At 36.5% G+C, this 20,235-nt stretch overlaps 2 protein-coding genes and 1 long non-coding RNA gene across 3 annotated transcripts in view; 2 read left to right on the top strand and 1 right to left on the bottom strand.

Annotated features, from left to right (window-relative positions):
- The window catches only part of LOC308698440, a 29,228-nt gene extending 22,146 nt beyond the window's left edge, over positions 1–7,082 (bottom strand). Inside the window, exons 1-2 of the long non-coding RNA XR_014031060.1 lie at positions 6,986–7,082; positions 3,816–4,704 (exon numbers count right to left, since the gene is read on the bottom strand). This is a non-coding gene — a long non-coding RNA (uncharacterized lncRNA). The remainder of the gene's footprint in view (positions 1–3,815; positions 4,705–6,985) is intronic.
- On the top strand, positions 584–9,592 carry batf (basic leucine zipper transcription factor, ATF-like). The gene is made up of 3 exons (XM_081378513.1): positions 584–860; positions 3,062–3,166; positions 8,222–9,592. The coding sequence occupies exons 1-3, from the start codon at positions 795–797 to the stop codon at positions 8,423–8,425; spliced, it is 375 nt and encodes a 124-aa protein (XP_081234639.1). The 5' UTR covers positions 584–794; the 3' UTR covers positions 8,426–9,592.
- Positions 9,593–13,851: 4,259 nt separating this feature from the next.
- The window catches only part of adcy3b (adenylate cyclase 3b), an 18,809-nt gene continuing 12,425 nt past the window's right edge, over positions 13,852–20,235 (top strand). Inside the window, exons 1-5 of the mRNA XM_081378125.1 lie at positions 13,852–14,376; positions 16,235–16,384; positions 19,228–19,361; positions 19,704–19,815; positions 20,054–20,181. Coding sequence (XP_081234251.1) covers positions 13,858–14,376; positions 16,235–16,384; positions 19,228–19,361; positions 19,704–19,815; positions 20,054–20,181 — 1,043 coding nt within the window. The 5' untranslated portion in view covers positions 13,852–13,857. The remainder of the gene's footprint in view (positions 14,377–16,234; positions 16,385–19,227; positions 19,362–19,703; positions 19,816–20,053; positions 20,182–20,235) is intronic.

The raw sequence follows: 20,235 nt of genomic DNA, 5'->3' as shown, positions 1-20,235 counted from the left end.
ATTCATCTCAGATAGAGTTAAATATAACACAGAGGAAGTTAAATAGATATTATAGTGGCTCCAAACAATATTTGGACACTAAACGTAATTTTTGATCAGCTTGTGTTTTTAATGGATGCATGAAGTCGGTTAAACTAATGTTTCACTAACATAAAGTCACACAAAATATTTTATTTTCAGCATTTTCATCTATTGTATTAGCATTTAAAACCCAACCATCCTCTTTTTGTGAGCAAAATTTGAATATTTTCACATATATGTAAAAAATATGCTTGTGCTAATCATTCTTTAATGTAAATGGCACTTTATTTCATGTTTTTTCTTATCTAATGCAATGCCATTCTTATTTTCAAGTGTTGCTTAAGTTTCCTAAATACTTTCTGAGGCCAATAACCATGCTTGCATGTGGAGATGATGTGATACTCTGACAGTCTGTCCTGTTTGTGAAGGTTCATCAGCTCTGCTGCGAATAAGACTCTTTATGCAAAGTTTCCAGGAACCATGTGACTTCCAGTCTAGTGCAGTAGAGGTTTTCTATCTACGACCACAATCACACGTCGCTAATTAGGCAGGGCGAGAGAGAGGAGGAGTGAAGCAGAGCGAGAAAGAAAGCGTGCGAGTGCTGCTGTCTCTACTCATTCGTCAGTGGACCGCCATCAGTTCACGTCTCTCCTCTGAACACATGCAGTCTCACATAGACTGAGACAGACAGACAGATACACAGGCTGAGAGAAAGACACCAGCAGAAGACAGACTCTGAAGGAGGTCAAAGGTTTCACAGGGACTGAAGTGGCATGGCTCAGGGCTCTGACAATAACGACACCAGCTACACCAAATCACCCTCACCGGGCAACAGACAGGTAAGAGAGGCTTAACCAGCACCATGCATCTGGAAATGCATTTAAAACATGACTTTATTTACTTTATTTATTACTATTATGATAAGCAATATAAATAAATAGATTTTTTATTTAAGTATATTAGAAATACAAACATACAGGATACATGATAATAATTCATTTTATTATATTTTGATGTATTTTGCAGTTAACATTAAATAAACATTTTAATTATATTACAAATAATAATTAACGGAATATATAAATAAGATAAAACAATATAAAAGACAAAATACAATTATACACAATATATATCTATATATAATTGAAAAAATGTATAAACATTTTAACTTTATTATATATATATATATATTAAAGTGATAAAAAACACATTTTTTTATTACAGAAATAATTGACTTATCTTAAACTGAATTTAATTAAATTAGTCAATGTTGAAATAAATGATGCAACATGCATCTAACCAGATGGGATATAACATGGACAAAACTTAAATATTAAGTTGAATAGGAAATGATTGACATCTAAACACGTATTGTACTGTAGATTTCACATGCATTTCCAATTGTGTCTGTGAGTAAGAGTGCTAGCATGTTTCTATGGTTTGCACATGTGTGTATGAAAGATTATGATTGTGTTGAATGGAAGTCATGAGGCTGGTGGTGATTTGAACCTTCAGTCCGAACACATACTACCGTAACCTTGAAATGCTTTGTCAACATTTATAAAGGTAATCAGCTTTAGTGTTGAGCAACCGACTAGAACTATTGTGCTGCACACAGCTTCATGCAGCGAGAGAGAGAGTTTGACAGAATGTTAGTGATTGTGAAACTGCCGTTAAAGATGGCTCGAGGCCATACGAGCAGAGGTGATCTACTTCAACGGCCACTACATCCTCTCCAACCGCGACGGACGATAGAGATGTTTATCACCGAGAGTACATGATTCAGACATAGCAACAGTGCAAATCATGTTTTGGTTGCATGCCTTATGCATGCAAATGCAGTGGCCACAGTGTTTGGACACTTTGAACTGACTTTGCACATTTACTAAAAATAAGTACCAATTGATTCATTGCAAATACTTTAAAGCTTTGTAAACTGCGGCTAAATGCTTCATTGACAAATCTACTTTCATCATGGAACAGCTGGATGACAGCAAATGCCATCCTAAATTCACCTGAAACTGAGCTACTCATAGACACTGCACACACACACACACATTTTCTCGATGAGGGTCTCTTTTTCTGGTGAATTTGTCATATGGAAAAAGTCACTGATTCTTGTGGGTTCAGAAAAGAACGTCATTGCAAACAGGGGTTGTGGGAAAAGACTGCCTTCTGTCTTTGAAAATGTCACCTGTCTACCACATGTGATAAACGTGCCGACCTGGAGGTGGATATCAAAAGTTTAAAAAATATATGTTTAATGGAGAATAGTGTTATCGTTATTGTTAACTAAAACTTAAACCATTAAAAATTGTTTTCAGTAATTGAAATAAAAATTAAATATAAATGTTAGATGAAAAAGTTCAATTTAGACCAAATTACTAATACTGAAACGGAAATTAAAATGAATTAAAGCTATTTAGAAGTATTAAAAAAATAAATAAATTTAAATGACAAAAGCACAAAACAAAATGACTATAATTAAAAGAAAACGGAAAACATCAAAATAAAAGCTAATTCAAAATATTCATAAATAATTCTATAATAGTATATAAATAATACTAAAATAACACTGATGGAGAAAAATGTTCTTGGTCTTATTGTGCAAAATTAATCAGTGCATGTCATTTCAAAGTTTGTCTTCAAAAGGTTTCATACAAATATAATTTTCTTTTCGGCTGATATCACCTGCAGTAGGTTGTGCAGACATGGAACATAATGTTAACCAACAGTCGTTTTTAGGCTAAATTCTTGCCAATAGTCAACACAGTGATGTAATGCCACTTGACATTGATATTAAAGAAGTTACAGCAAAAAATGCTAATTATAATACGATTTGAAATTAAAAAACATTTCCATTGGGATACGTGAACAAGCTCTGGACCTTCAGCCTCCTCCTGGTCAAAAAGCTTCCTCAGAAATGTGTGGCGGTCCATTCTATCATGACGAAAAGCATCTAGTAAAATGTTGCAAATGCCATTCACATTAACTTTAAAGTCGTGTTTTTGTGCATGAACTCTTGTGTGCTGATCTCTAGGGTTCGTCGGATGACGTAAGGAAAGTCATGAGGAGAGAAAAGAACCGTATCGCGGCGCAGAAGAGCCGAATGAGACAGACGCAGAAAGCCGACAGTCTGCACCTGGTGAGAACTTTCAAACATACACACCTGATGCATTCATTTCCACACAAACACGTTCTAATTGACTCGTATAAGCAGCTCTGCAACTAAACAGACATGCAATGCATTGTTGCGTGCAGCAAACTGTGACATCAGTCAGAAGATACACACAGCGAACAAAAACATCTTCTAAGAACGTTATGCTAACGTTCCTATTAAGTAGGCTAATGATAACATTAACCTTTTTATGAATGTTTTCTGAACGTTCATTATTTTCTTGGTTATGTGAGCATTCCAAATTGCAAAACAAAACGTTACTTTTGAATGTTTTCGGAACATTCTGAAACAAGTAGGTACATTAAAAAAAAAAAAAAAAAACAGAAAAAAACATTCCATGAGCGATTTATAGATAATGTTTACGTGCTAACGTTAGACCAGATAACTTTGAACTAACATTCTATTGACATTACTGGAAGAATGTTTGTTCATAACTTTGAGAGAACCTTGCCAGAACGTTGGGGAAGTTTTGAGAATGTTCCCTGTTCATTCACACAACACTTTTCGTTCCATTGACTTCCATTCATATAGTTACAAATGCAGGAGACAGGAAATGCAAGCACAAGCAAAGATGTTTTGCATTTCGCTGCGTTCCTAAAGTATGTTGAACTCTGACCTGCGAATTCGTATCACGTACAGATGTGTGATCAATTGAAGACTGATATGCCACAGACGCCGCATGTCATTGTGCAACCGTTGCAGATTTCACATGCTCAAAGTGTGGCGTGGCTGCGGCTTTAGCTGGGCAGACAGATCCTAAAAAGGTTTAGGAAGACAAAAAATAGATTTTTAGGAAAATCAACCAACCAAACAAACATTTCAAGAAACCCGAAAATAAAATGATGACAAATCCAAGAGGAGAAGAGCGTCCAGCTGTGTTACAGGCGTTATGCTGATCGGCTCTGTATTTACATGAAGCTTTACAGACCATGTGGTGATGCGTCATGGCTTCTGTCGTGCTTCACACTTGTTGTGGCTCTGGTCTTGTTTGCTTCAGATTCTGGCATTAATTACATGGCGTGGGTGAACCGCTCAGCTAGCGGCACCTAGTAAATTCTCTGTAATTTATCAAGAAAACAACAACAACAATCCTCAAATCTGCGTGACTTATTCTAGGTCTCTAACAGAATTGTGATGCTTTGCATCCGTACATTCAATGACTGTGCTCTTAACCCGAGCACACGCCTGTCTAACAGTTATCAAACCGTTTGGATTGTATTTGGCTCTTACTCAAATCCAAAACCCTCTATCACTTTCATTCAGCATCTTAAATGGGTGTTTCCCTCTGGTATTACTCATGTCCTTTCTCTCCTCTGATAACTGCACATGGTGTTCTAAGGACGCACAAGAACAGACCCAGTGCAGTTATGCTCATCTTTACATCAATACATCAACAACAAGAATAGATCCTCCAAACTCTATGATCGATTCAAAAGGACAGTCCTTCCAAAAACGAAAGCTCCGTCATCATTTACTCACGCTCATGTCGTTCCACGCTTGACTGTCTGGAACACAAAACAAGATATTTTCATTCACGTTTCCGCACATTCAAATGTTGCGTCACGTTTAGTTATGAGAACTGAGAGACATCAAACATGGCACGCTAAATTTGAAAATGAGCAGATGAAAATGTGAGAGAAGTGATATGATAGATACGGCTGAGAGGAGATAATCAATCAATCATTAACCAAAATTACGCCTAAGTTAGTGGCATGACTTTTTAAACAGTTTGAAAACCGCCCCATACTCTTTACTGGCAAACACAACATACTTTTTCACCTCCTCAAGGGAATCCAGCAGACACATTACTTCCCGCTTTAAAAGATGATATACGGCTCCGTATCATCTGCATAACTATGATATGAAATGCCATATTTTTTAAACATAGAGTCCAGCAGAATCATGTAAAGGAAGAAAAGTACCGGCCCTAAAACAGAGCCCTGAGGTACCCCATAAGTTACAGGAGCAGCAGAAGAATAATGATTCCCAATCTTTACCGCAAATGTCCCACCCTCAGGTAAGAACAGAACTAGGGATGCACGATATACCGGCCATCATATCGGTATCGGCCTGATGAGAAAATCTGGCCGATATATTAAAGCAGATAAATAATGGATTATTCCTTCATCTGAGACGCTTCAGATGCACACTGTTTTCCACCATGGTTTTGAATTGCTTGAAATATGATCGGAATAACTTCAAAAAAGATCAATACAGTTAAGTGCAACATGTACAGCGCAAATCTGTCATATAGGCTACATACAATTATGATGAGAACTTTATAATTGTGTGCTTGGGACACGACTTTTAATGGTCAGACTTGTTTTTGTAATCATAAAATTTGGATTTAGATTTATATGCCAATATATCGGTTATCGGCTTTCAAATATAAAGACTTATCGGTTATCGGCCAAAATGTTCATATCGGTGCATCCCTAAACAGAACCAACATAAGGCTAATCCTTTTACCCCGCCACACACCGCTCAATGTTTCAAAAACAAAAGGATACGATCCAGCGTGTCGAACGCCGCACTCAGGTCTAAGACAAGACCAACACGGTTTCCATGGTCAAAATACAACATTTTATTAGGAATTCTGCCATGAAAGGAAGTTTAGAAATAGGACGAAAATGTTGAAGGGTTTAGACCGGGTTTCTCTAACAAGGGCTGCACTACCACAACTCAGTGGCACACATCCATCCCTCAGCCAAAACAACATGAACCTGTATTTTCATTTTTGAGTGAACTACAGCTTTGAATAAGCTTCTATACACTAGTGATTGGTGTGACTCTACTGAAGGGATTCTGCTTGAGAATGAGATCTGGTCTGATTCACAGAATAAATGCGGATATCAAAGTGAACTCAGTAGCAGTTTTCTCTCAGCAAGAGATTGGTTTGATTAGCTAGTTGACCTGCTGTCAGTCCTGACAGCCCCCGCTGTAATTCTCAGTAACAGTTATCTGATAGCACACACACACACATACACACACACAGACCTCATGTGAGTTCCCCTGAACTCAACCGGTTAAACACAAAGTGGGAGACGCTGTCCCGACAGGAACATACCACTTAACAGGAACCGCATATCATTTCGATTTTGAGGTTTTACAGCTTTTGAGAAATGCACACATAGGTCACACATCAGCAAATATGAATACTTAGTGTTTACACCGATAATGCTTGATATCCTGATTGATATCCTTTTATCGAGTAATGGCTCTAATATTTATTATTATTTTAAATGATCCTTTATTTTTATATTTTCAGTTTTCAAACTTTTTTTGTTTAATTTCTAAAATGATATTATTATTATTATCTCTTTAGCATTAATTTATTTTCAGGTTTAGTTTTAGTAATTCTAGTACTTATTCTAGTAATTAAATGCCAAGCCAACAGTTAAAATTTTCATTTCTTATTTATTTCGGTTTTTCATCTATTTGATTTTACCTCAGCTTTACTTCAATTAACGAAAACTATTTTTAATATTTTCGTTAACAGTAACAACACTGGTGTGCATGTCTTGTGTGCATCTGTTTACGATTTATCATCAAAACCAGAGAAAAACACAATAGTTTTAAATCTGGTTTTCTTGCCATTTCAGTTTATTTTAAATGAGAAGCATGCAGTGTTAGTATCCAGAGCAGCATCATGTTATGATATTACAGATTAATTGAAACTAATCTGAGATTCATTATAGTAATCTAAAGATATGAAATAACAAAAAATTCAGTTGAATATGTCACAGAGGAAAGTCATTAACTCAGTTCTGTGTAAGGGAGACTCACTGTGTTCAGTGTAGTATGTGGTTTCACTCTTCACGGCTATGCTTGATAAACAGGAAGCTGAAATTTCCCTCCGTATGACACGTTTCCTGTAGTGTCTTCTAATGGTTTGTGTGTTTTTTGGTTGAGGCCTGCCTGAGAAACGTGGGCCGTCAAAGGGGAGTGTTCAGTTATCATTTCTGGTAAGGTGTCGCTATAGGCCGTGGGCAGATAAAGTTGAATGACGCTTGTCAGAGGGGTTTTACCCTAGTGACTGGAAGGCATCGGAGCGGATAGTCGAGCTGCAGATCACAGGCCGGTGACGCTGCTGAGCGGGAACCTTCATGACCCCCTAAACGAACTAAAAATAATGGCCAATAAACATATGCACGCTATCTTCTCTATTATTAGACATGTAGCTTGTTAAAAATGTACCTGTGGACATTTATGTAGATGTGTGCCTGGCAGAGGACAATGCAGTTGAGTCTTTGATTCCTCCTCATCTGTAGGGGAGTTTTCATTAGGGCTGTTTTGAAGCATTGTTAAAACTGCAATACAAACAAAATGACTTGACTTTTGAGCATTTTATAAATATTATACATGAAACAACCTTAGGTTAACATCATTTAACAAGGTCCCCCGTTGACCCTAAATAGCAGCATCAAACACCCACAAACCAAACATTCTTACCTCATTAAAGGGATAGTTCACCCCAAAATTAATTTTCTCACCCTCAAGTTGTTTCAAACCTGTATGAGTTTATTTCTTCTGTTGAACACAAAAGAAGATATTTTGAAGAATGTTGGTAACCAAAAAGTTGACGGCACCATTTTTTTTTTCCAACTATGAAAGTCAATGGGTGTTGTCAACTGTCTGGTTACTTACTAATGTTCTTTAAAATATCTTATTTTGTGTTCAACAGAAGAAATACACTCATACAGGTTTTAAACAACAAAAGGGTGAGTAAATGATAACAAAATGAACTATCCCTTTACCGTGAATGTACAGCATGAAATCTTGCATACTCAATACTCAGGATTACTAACCCAGTATTATGAAAAGCTCATAAATGCGTCAGAAATGAGTGTAATCCTTGATTAATAGGATAGTGTGTGCTAATTCTGCGGTGTTTGTAACTTTGAGGACCTCTAGAGGACACAACTCAAAATTCATGTTCTGTTGAATGAATACTTCAATATTCTTCAGAAAATGACCCCTGGAGCTTAAATCAATATCTTTTGTTTTCTCTTTGTGATTTAGGAGAGTGAAAATTTGGAGAAGGAAAACGCAGCGCTCAGGAAAGAGGTGAAGAGACTCACAGAAGAGGCTAAATATCTGTCCACGGTCTTGAGTAACCATGAGCCGCTGTGCACGGGCCTGAGCGGCGCGTCCACGGAGCTGCTGTACGGCGCGCATCACGGCGCGTTCCACCAGCATATCAGCGTGCCGCACTACCCGCTCTGACCGCCAGGCGCCGCTGGAACTGCGCACGCAACCCGCCTGTGGGCGACAGGCAATGAACTTTGGTTGAGTCATCAACCACGTACGGTACATAGTCATCAGCGGGGATTGAAATGATCTTAAAGTCATCATGAGTATCATAGAAATAAAACAAAAGCCTCCAGATGAAACGATTTCTGTGACAATGATATCTTAATATAATTTTAGTTGTTTTGTTTTTTTTGTCTAAAGTTAAATCCCAGAACAAAACCTCATGTCTGTAAAAAGCAAATGTGTTAAACGTAGGCTGTACTTGCAAAGTTAAAGACAATGACACGATGAATGTTTTCAATTTAGATTTCATTAGAAACCAGTCTACTGATTCATACGATCGTTTATTTTATTCTATTTCTGTGAAATGTTAAAAACAAAATGACTGGACTTTATTCTAAGAAAATGATGTTGATTGTGTGTCCTGTTCACAGATGTTATGTGTGAATGTTTTTCTATTTTGACTCATTGGTCAATCATTCTGAATGTACTTTATACACACAATTCTAGTTAAATATTTTTATTCTAAACACGTTGGGATCTTCTAAAGTTGTACAAACTGCTGTGCTATATATCTCAAATGTGGCGGAGGGAAAATTTTATCTGTGATCTTCTGTGATCACCTGTGAAGGAATAAATAAATGTAAAATATACACACATTTCATGAATTTGAACATAATGTCCCCTCTGTTTCATTCATCAAGCAGAACAATTGTTTTAAACAATTATATATATATGCATCAAATATTCTCAAATGTGTCTCTTCAGAATTTTTACAGGTGCTAAAACAATCACTTAAGTCTCATAATTATCATCAATTATAATTGTCATGCTTTGCTATTATCCATTTTGAACCAGCCTTTGTATTAATTAATTTCTTGTCCTCTACAATATTTATTCACATATTTTTTAATCTCTCTCCTCTTACTAGTATTTTCTTTTGTTTAAGGCCAATTCTTTTCAGAAACATTATTTTAATACCTCTTCAAAAGAAGGTGTACGTATTAGTATAGCACCTATTGCTAAAGGTACTAAAATACATGAATTGTATTACAATACAAATGAGTTTGGAGTGATTTTGTTTTTTTCAAAAATCTCATTAAAAAACTGGAAGAAAATATTAAATTAATTCCCATACAGAAAAAGTATTAGTATTATTTATCAAACAATATTTACTTGGTGTGCCTTCATTCATTCGTTCAGTCCTGTTTCATTTGGCTTCGAAGCTTTAACAACAGGACACATTCCTGTTGTTCGACCGAGCGGCCATGAGGATCACAACTCAGTCCACTGTCCGTCTCTGCAGAGGACGTCCTGGAAAAAAACAATAAGTAAAAATGACTTAATTTTTCTTTGGCAAATTTTTGCACAAATATTTTTTAAGTAAATTTCACACACATATGGAATTAAGTAAACTCTACTTACCCAAGTTAAGTGAAAGTAACAAAGAAAATAAGTCATTTTAACTTGGCTAGTAAAAGGTTGAGTAATATCTATTTAGTTGAAGTTTCCTTTGCAATTACATTTCACTCAAACAATATAGCATTGAATTAAACCACACTTTTAAAGTATATGCTTAACTTAAATAATAATTAAATAATACAATAGATATTGTGAGACACCATATCTACATTTCAAAACTTACAGTTATGAGAACGCAGAGACTTGGTAGACAATACACAATGACGGTAACATTTGATGGATCGTTTTTGTGTTCGAATGTGTCATTTTGAGTAGAAAATGAACTCCAAATGTCACAAAATGGCAAGTTACTAATCCTAACCACAAAAGCAATGATAAAACAGTGTAAATACAGCTGGAAAACAGTGAAAAATCAACCGTAATAATTATTCAAGGCCCAGTGCATGATGGGAACACCAGTATCAGAAAAGTTGAGTAATTTTATAACGTTGATATATACGCTTTCATTTCTACACGCTTGAATTGAGTACTAATATAGAATTTAGTTTTTTTAATTCTTGCCTGAACTAACTTGTTTTGTTTTTTTCTGTCGTATTTACTTCACCACAAAATCATTTTTATCAGTGTAACTGGAGAAGAAAGGTCAAATGTTTCAATAAAACAGCTCTTTACTTACACACCCGCTGTAGGACGGAGACACCTCAGCAAGCTCATGCCTGTGACGGATGTGGAGTCCTGCAAGTAGAAAAACTCACACAAATGAGTATGTGTGCAACACCACGCATAATGAAAAATACATTTATAATGTTACTAATGCTTTTGCAACATGAATGTTCTATGATTCTATAAGAAAACATGTTAAACAAACAGAAATGAACATTACATATTAAACGAAGATTAACAGCCTTAAAGGGATAGTTCACCCAAAATTCTGTCGTACGACTTTTGTTCATGTTCGAAGTGGTAGTTGCGTAGCTGTCAATGAAGGGACAGAAAGCTCTCAGATTTCATCAAAAATATCTTCATTTGTGTTCTGAAGATGAACGAAAGTCTTATGCGTTTGGAACGACGTGAGGGGGAGTATTTGATGACAGAATTTTCATTTTTGGGTGAACTAACCCATTAAATATGGATCATTACAACACTTTATAGGATAGAAAACTTAGTGCGACAACACATTTCTGTATAGTTCCCTTGAGTATGAGCCTTATACTCACAAGAGAACACACTGTAGCAACCTGGAAAGAGTTGGGTTTGGTTACAGCAGCAACACTGAGAGAGAGAGAGAGAGAGAGAGAGAGAGAGAGAGAGAGAGAGAGAGAGAGAGAGAGAGAGAGAGAGAGAGAGAGAGAGAGAGAGAGAGAGAGAGAGAGAGAGAGAGAGAGAGAGAGAGAGAGAGAGAGAGAGAGAGAGAGAGAGAGAGAGAGAGAGAGAGAGAGAGAGAGAGAGAGAGAGAGAGAGAGAGAGAGAGCTGGAGCTGTTTGTTGCTGAGGTTCAGTGTTGATACTGACAGTTTAACATGAAGATTATTAGAAAACCATAAGTGACGACGCATGGATTGTTTACCAAAACTTCAAGATGGAATATTTGCCTTTAACAGGGGTAACTGTAAATCTCAGTTAATATAATCCAGATTTAATCTAAAATGTTTTTTGGGGGGTGGGATTAGAATAACTGGAAATGTTAGTCTTTTGCCACAATAACAATGGGAGCCTAACAAATCAAGTTTCCACCTTAATCAGGTAAGATACAATTTTGTTTATTCAGTTTTTTATTTGTCAAATTGAATAGTAACATACCTAGATTTTATCATTTTTATGGACTATGATACATTTGTGGTGTTTCTTTGTTGTTGTTTTGTTTTTAAAGCTTGACAGCTCCTAGTTGCTGTTGTATGGCAAATTCTGTGTAAAGATCCGAACATTTCTATTTTTGCGTTCTGTGGGAAAAGTAACCGCATATGGGTTTGGAACATGAGGATGAATAAATATTGACACAATTGTTATTTTTGGGTGAACTATCCCTTTAAACCAATTATACAATCATATTATGTTGGTCTAGTGAATTTTTTTTTTTTGGCGCAGTTAGTCAGACCACAACTACATTGTGTAGTAGACATGTGCCGGTATACGGTAATACGATATACCACAATACGATATAGCACGATAATGAACATGCACAATATTGTTATTGTGGGCACTTCAAAATACTGTGAATAATTATATATAATGAATTATTCCGAATTATTTGAATGCATTTTAAAAATACTTTTCCCATCAACTCGTTAAAATGCACAATACCTCCTTATGCTGCAAAGCCCAACACACATGAGCAGCGCATGGTGGAAATGCACTTCCACTCTCTGACATGCAGATGGCGCTGATGGAACACCAGAAATTCAGCTGTTACCCCGGTTACCCCGTAAACAAAGCAGCTGTGCTACTTTCTGTTTCCGAACAGTATTTTAAACAAGGGGGTAATCCATCAGCCGGAAACTGAAGCTTCCCCAGGCGCCGCCATTGATTAGCAGACCATCACCTGCTGTTAGCATTCCATTGACTCCCATTCATTTTGGCGTCACTTTGAAAGCGAATAACTTTACATCTGAGACGTTTAAAGACTCCATTTGTCTATTATTTATTTACTAAAGAAACACGAAAATGTATAAAAGGCTCCATTATCTTGTATCTTACGTTATGGCCCCGTAGAAGCAGTTTTTGTAAAAATAGGCTAACGATTGCGTCATAACCACGCGACTCTCTGTCGCACAGTAGAGAAATTACCGTATAGACAGGAGGAGAAGCTCACAGGCAATCGGGGGGACGTGGAGGCAAAATGACAAAATAATTAATCAGAATACTTAGCAAAAGTTGCTCCTAGCTCATGGACACCTCCTACTCACACTCTCCGTCTCTGCAAGTTTCGGAAGGGAATGATTCAGATTTCTCGCGTCACATCTACGTCGTCTAGCTCAGTTTGAGTCTGCGCAGTACGCTCAGCCATCAGGAAGTGAGTGCTTCAAATTGACTTCACTTTTCTCCGTTGAATCCAATGGGGTCGCTGTGTCCATTTCTTTTACTGTCTATGATTTTAAACAGCCATTCAGATTTTTGTGTTCGCAACTGTTCATCGCAGCACTGACTACTTAAAATTATTTTCATACTTTTTTTTTTACTTAACTAACATTAACTAATGAGATCTTATTGTAAAGTGACACATATTGTTCTTTATAATAATTCTTACATATAATTATTTTGCAATTTAATGTGTTTGAAACGTTTGTTTATTTTATACATTTCTATAGGCTACTTTATGGTTTTTAAATGTTCAGTTATTTTTGTTATAAGAAAAAAAGTTATTAAACCAGTTCTAGACTAGTACTAAATATATATATATCGTGAAAATACCGTATACCGTGATAAAATCTTAAGCAATTATCACATGAAAATTTGATACCTCGCATGTTATAGGCTATGACATTAAATGCTAAACGACTGAGGCAAACGCTATAGCCTACTCTTTTTTTATTTTTATAAACACTAGCGTTTTTGTGGTGCCTACTTTTTAAATATTGAATTGTTAATTATGTATTAGTGTTACAGAGACATGATAACTTATGACCAAAATTTTTTTGTAACTGTAACGTTAACCAATTTGCTTTGTTTCTGCTTCGTTCTTGTTGTGATTAAAGGATGTGGAAGAGCAGCTCGAGATGTGTTTGTCATGGAAACGGAGCCGGAGATCATTAAGGAATGACAGACTGAACCTCTCCGGTGTGTTTCAACTCAAACCCGAGCGGAATAAACCCGGACAGCCGTGACGGATCCACCACAGATAGCAGTAGTCTATTATTACACGTGAAACTTGACTGGAGCTGCAGTATGCCCGTGAACGGGATTCAGGACGGTCCGGTAACGGTTACCGTGGCGGAGCCGCACACGCGTGGGTCCGGCGGGTTTCAGTCTCTGTCTCTGCCGCGTTTCATGCGTCTCAAGTTTAACCCGGAGTCTCTCGAGAAAGTTTATCAGACGTATTTTCTGCGCCAGCGGCAGGAGACGCTACTGGTGCTGATCGTGTTCGCGGCTGTGTTCAACAGTTATGTGATCATCATGTGCGCGGTTGTTTACTCTCCGGATAAACTCAACACGCTCGCGGTGGCTGCAGGTGGACTGGTTTCGGATATTCTGCTCTACATCGTGTCCCGGTTCCGTTTGCTGCCAGAGGCCGTGTCCCGGAGCCTCGTGCCGTACGCGCTGTGGCTGCTCATCACGGTCCACGTGCTGTGCTACTTCAGTTTGAACTTCGCGGGATTTTACGAAGCCGGTGACACGGTCGGGTGGCAGATATTCTTCATCTTCTCCTTCTTCCTCACGCTCCCGCTGACGCTCGCGCACATCGCGCTCCTGAGCGCACTCTCGTGCTGCGCGCACACGCTGCTGCTGGGGTTCACTATTGCGCAGAGACAACAAGATAAGCTACAGTTAACAGTGCTGATCAGACAGGTGACACAAACACACTTACACTGGACTACTTCTTGTTTTGTCAGGTTACATAATCAGATACTCCAAGGTACTTCAAATAACAGGGACGAAAACTTTCCTGTAAGTGAATAAATTATTACAGTGATTTGGAGTGACGACGTTTAAAGGCTCAGGGAAGGAGGAGGTACCACGAAAGTTCAACATCATATTTTGTTAATAAAATAAACAAACAACAAAACGAAAGTAAAGCGGCAGTCCCTCACAAACTACTGCCGCTTAAACAAAAACAAAAAACTAACATAAATAGTCCAGGCCTGGTCCTCTCTCGTCCTTCACTGTCCTCACTCCTCCTTTTCTCCTTCCGGAGCTCCTCCGTGGGACTCGAGACTTGCCACAGATAGGCATATATCATTGTATCACCACAGTACCTTTATTGTAAAGGTGATTACCATTTTCAGATATCTTGGGATCATTTTACCATGGTGTTTATCAAATCTAATAATATTGTTACTGCCGCAGTACTTTTTGTAAAGGGTAATATCAAAATGGTACTTCACATAATGTACAAATTATGTGAAATCATTTTATTAAATTATAATATCTATAAAAACAGTTTTTCAATTTTATAGGAAACTTTAACATATTTTATATAATTTTACACATACAGTACCATTCAGTAAGAGGTTTTTAAAAAGAAATTGATAATTTTATTTAGCAAGGATACCTTAAATTGATCAAAAGTGACAGTAAAGACATTTATAATGTTACAAAAGATTTTATAATAAAAGAGAAAGACATTATAAATCTTTTGTAATATTTATAATGTTACAAAAGATCATTTCCACAAAAAATGTAAGCAGCAAAACTGTTTTAACATCATGTGGATCATGTGACACTGAAGAGTAATGATGTTGAAAATTCAGCTTTGATCACATGAATAAATTAAATTTTAAAATATGTTCAAATAGAAAAACAGTTCTTTTAAATTGTATTATTATTTTACAAAATTATTGCTAAATTTTACTGTATTTTTGATCAAATAAATGAAGCCATGGTGCGCTTAAGAGGTTTCTTTCAAACACTTTATAAAGTCTTACTAACTTCAAAATTGTAAATATATGTTTAATGTAAATTAACAGTTTTTTTATTTGACCAAACCTTATAAACAATACTGTGGTGGTACTGTGGTATAATTATGCTATCAGTCTCTAAACTGGGATTTATGACACCCGAGGGTTGCAAGGGTTGTCATGTGTTTCATGTCATGATCATGGAGGTGGAGCTCACAGAAGGATCTGATGTAATGTGACCCTGGACCACAAAATCAGTCACATGGGAAAATTTTTGGAAATTGAGATTTATACATCACTTTAAACCAGAATAAATAAGCTTTCCATTGGTCTATGGTTTGTTAGAATATTTGTCCGAGATACAACTATTTGAAAATCTGGAATCTGAGGGTGCAAAAAAATCAAAATATTGAGAAAATCGCCTTTAAAGTTGTCCATTTATGTTCACGATTGTGATGCATTCACCCACAAAAATAAATGTTTTATATATTTACGGTAGGAAATTTACAAAATATCTTCATTGAACATAACCTTTCCTTAATATCCTAATGATTTTTAGCATAAAAGAAAAATCAATCATTTTGACCCATACAATGTATTGTTGGCTATTGCCACAAATATACCCGTGCGACTTATGACTGGTTTTGTGATCCAGGGTCACATTTGTGACTGGAAGAAACAGTTGTACATTGACGTCATAGGACAGGCTCAAAAACATCACTCAGACATCTATTTTCCATATAAACAAACATAATGTTCTGTGTCGCTGGAGTGTGTATATTCAAGCAGAAGTGTGTTGTTTCTCGTAGCTTGTGGCGAATCTGATGCTGTTTTTTGCTGCTGTGCTGGTGGGCGTGATGTCATATTTCATGGCCGACCGCAAGTACCGCACGGCGTTCCTAGAGGCCAAACAATCTCTGGAAGTCAGTCTAACGCTGAAGGAACAGGGTCAACAACAGGTACACACAAACATGCATTGCAAACACAAATTATCTCTCTAATAAGTGTACCGGATGCTTAATCCATGTCTGTGAGTGTGTGAGTAATGAAAGTACAGAGATGCTCTAATTGGGCTCAGTGGTGGAGCTCCGCTCTGGAGCCCCTGTGTCCTGTTACCTGTTATTGGCACATCTGAGCAGAATAGAGACAAGGACACACACACACACACACACACACACACACACACACACACACACACACACACACACACACACACACACACACAGAGCAGGTTGTGTTCTGTTGCCACTCTTTTTGCAGTAATGAAGTCATTCCCCAGGCTGCTGTTATTGTCACAGCAGCGACACTAAAGACCCAAGAGTCCAAATTTACCATCACACATTATTTTATCTTGGTCACACAGTAACTAAGTTTTAAGATCAGTCCTATCCTTTATATAAATAATATCTCATTTAATTGCTCCAGTAGGGTTAGTTCATCCGAACATTTACATTTATTTGCTATTTAAGAGCTGCATATGTGTTAGTTTATAGCAAAACATTGTGTCATTTTAGTTTTAGGTGCAACCAAAACACATTCATATCAACATATATTTTCATTTTAGATGCAAATAACTTTCTTCTTTTTAATTCAAGACTTTTATTTGAAAACAAGGAGGTTATCATAAACTGATTTGTGTTCTGACAACAGTGTTATTTTAGCAGATTGAGATATTATTATAGCTATTATGGTAACATTTTACAATAAGGTCTCATTTGTTAACATTAGTTAATGCATTAGTTAACATGAACTAACAGAGAGCAATACATTGTTACAGCATTTATTAACCTTTGTTGTAATTAATGTTGGTTAATAAAAATACAGCTGTTCATTTTTAGTTCACAGAGTATTAAACAATGAATACAACCTTTGGTTTTAATAATGTATTAACTAAGATTAATAAATGCTGTAGATGTATTGTTTATTATTAGTTAACTAATGTATCTAATGAAACCTTATTGTAAAGTGTTATCGTTTTTATTAATACTTTAAATTAGTTTTCATTTGTATATTTTCCATTTTCATTTTAGGGTAATTTTAGTAATTTAGCTTTGTGTCTTTGCAATTTTTATTAGTTTTTTTAACTGTCTGTATATTTGCATTTCAGTTTTAGTCCTTTTAGTACATTAAGTTAAACTTTGCAACTAGATTACAGATTTTCTTTATATTTATTTTTTTTAAATGACTAATAATCCAATGTACATCATACAGCAAGTATTTCTGTGTGTGTGTGTGTGTGTGTGTGTGTGTGTGTGTGTGTGTGTGTGTGTGTGTGTGTGTGTGTGTGTGTGTGTGTGTGTGTGTGTGTGTGTCTTGGGGAAAAGGTAAAAAAGGAGAAAATCCACTCCTCTAGATGGCTTACCATCTTTTTCTTTTCCATATCTAGAGAAATATAATTTCTGGTCCACTCGCTTCACAAAACCGAATTTCAAACATAGAAACTGTCTTAAAATGTTTTCCAAAACACTCATGCCACCTGCTGTTGGTGACAGTCCCACCCTTAACCTATACCATTGGTCAATTTAGCTATTTAGGACCATTCAAACAAACAGCAATATTGAAAGGGGCACATTGTTTAATGGGGAAAGAGTTTCAAGGTTTTTTTTTGTATGCTACCTTTTACGTTTTTGCTATTGAATTGGATTGTGTTTCATATTTTTTTTACTGTTAAAATTTTGCAATTTAATGGCAGGTTCCCTTGTGACAACTTACCCCATTCACATTGACAACATGTTCCATTATTTGTTGTTAAGTGTTTCAGTGGAATCTTTAAACGCTGGCACCAAACTGTCTGTTCTCCGGTTTAATTGCTTTTTTGTCAGCATCTCTTTCTGTCCGACTTGCTTGTGTGGTCACATGGTCTCCACTCTCCAGATACCCCATCAAACTCAGAATGCCATAGCAGCAGTGGGGGCTTCTGGGAGTTGAGTGCATTCAGCCAATCAGAGCACAGCTGACGGGTTTAGCTCTCTATGGCAACCGCATCAAGAGACTAATGTGCTCCGATCGAACTCCCAAAATCCCACATCACTCTTTTGTTCGTGAACTAGAGAGAGCACATAAAAAATGTTTCAAACATTAGACACACCTGTTGATGCTCCACCAAATGAGAAACATACTGAATCTGAATCTGACAAAGTTTGCAGGGCTGCATTTATTTAATCAAAAATACAGAAAAAACAGCAATATTTTGAAAAAATAATTGTTTTCTATTGTAATGTAATTCATTCCTGAGATGCAAAGCTGAATTTTCAGCATCATTACTCCAGTCTTCAGTGTCACATGATCCGACCTTCAGAATGATTTGATGCTCAAGAAACATTTATGATTATTATCAGTGTTGAAAACAGTTGTGTTGCTTAATATTATTGTGGAAACAATGATTTAATTCAAACATTTGTGATAAGATAAACAAAAGAGTGAAGGTAATACTTTTATTCATCAAGGATGCATTAAATTGATCATTCATTTCAACACTGATTAATAATCAGAAATGTTTCTTGAGCAGCAAATAATCATGAAAGAAAGATTTCTGAAAGATCATGTGACACTGAAGACTGGAGTAATGATGATGAATATTCAGCTTTGATCACAGGAATAAATTACTTTTTAAAATATATTCATTCATATATTCAAGTTATTTTAATTTGTAATTATATTTCGCAATATTACTGTTTTTACTGTATTTCTGATTAAATTAATGCAGCCTTGGTGAGCAGAAGAGACTTCTTTAAAAAAAAAACATTTTAATTTTTTTAATGTTCCCAAACTTGACAGGCACTCTCTCTATATGTGTGTTTAGGAGGAGTTGTTGTTGTCCATCTTGCCGAAGCACATAGCAGATGAGATGCTTCAGGGCATGAAAAAAGAAGCCAGTCAGAAATCAGATGCTCAGCAGTTCAACACCATGTACATGTACCGCCACGAAAATGTCAGGTAAAACACCAACAGTCCATGATTTTCACCCTGTCTTCTTTTATTACCACAAGTGCTGGGATTTTGATTCACCACAGTTATTCTTTTCAATCTGTTCACCAAAAGATTCACCCAGATTTGTCAATACACTCAAAAGCATTGTCAGTCCATGAATGAAACTGAGAAATTGGTCCTAATGATTGTATAAAAAAATAAAAAATAAATAAACCTACATATTTTTCCTTGCTGAATATCTTGTTTTAGTCAGAAATACTTCAAATCGTGGAAATAAAACAGCTTGTCATTTTATGTTGACTTAAACAAGGCTGAATTTACACTAATGTAATGATCTCTGTCTTCCAGTATCCTTTTCGCAGATATCGTAGGCTTTACACAGCTGTCGTCTGCCGTGACTCCGAGAGAACTCGTCAAACTTCTCAACGAACTGTTTGCTCGCTTCGACAAACTAGCAGCAGTGAGTAAAAACAGCTAACACACACATTTTTAACATTTATATATGTCCTCCTTGTACAGAAAATACAAAAAAAGCCGTAAAGAGTACAAAAGCATATGTTATGGCCAATTTCCATGGTGCAAATGTGCATATAATCACCAGTATTAAGGATACAAGAAACACTGACACTTCCACACACAGTTTATTTGCTCTTATGGCAAGGCACTTTTATTTCTTATCTGACTGTATGTTTTAACAGCAACACCACCAGCTGAGGATCAAGATTCTGGGAGACTGTTATTACTGTATCTGCGGTTTGCCAGATTACCGTGAAGATCACGCGGCCTGCTCCATTATGATGGGCCTGTCTATGGTGGATGCCATCTCGTGAGTACACGCCCACTGGGAGGGGCTTTACCTGCAGTATCAAATCAATGGGAG

Source organism: Scardinius erythrophthalmus (genome assembly GCF_964197995.2).
Source record: "Scardinius erythrophthalmus genome assembly, chromosome: 11".
Lineage (NCBI taxonomy): Eukaryota > Metazoa > Chordata > Actinopteri > Cypriniformes > Leuciscidae > Scardinius > Scardinius erythrophthalmus.
Note: the sequence above shows the minus strand (reverse complement) of the source record. Positions and strands in the feature narration are given on the sequence as shown.

Excerpts from the sequence above, each read along its gene's own strand:
- batf (XM_081378513.1), top strand. The coding sequence starts at position 795 with ATGGCTCAGGGCTCTGACAATAACGACACCAGCTACACCAAATCACCC. Across the intron at positions 861-3,061 it reads CCTCACCGGGCAACAGACAG|GGTTCGTCGGATGACGTAAG; the intron begins GTAAGAGAGGCT and ends GCTGATCTCTAG. Across the intron at positions 3,167-8,221 it reads AAGCCGACAGTCTGCACCTG|GAGAGTGAAAATTTGGAGAA; the intron begins GTGAGAACTTTC and ends TTTGTGATTTAG.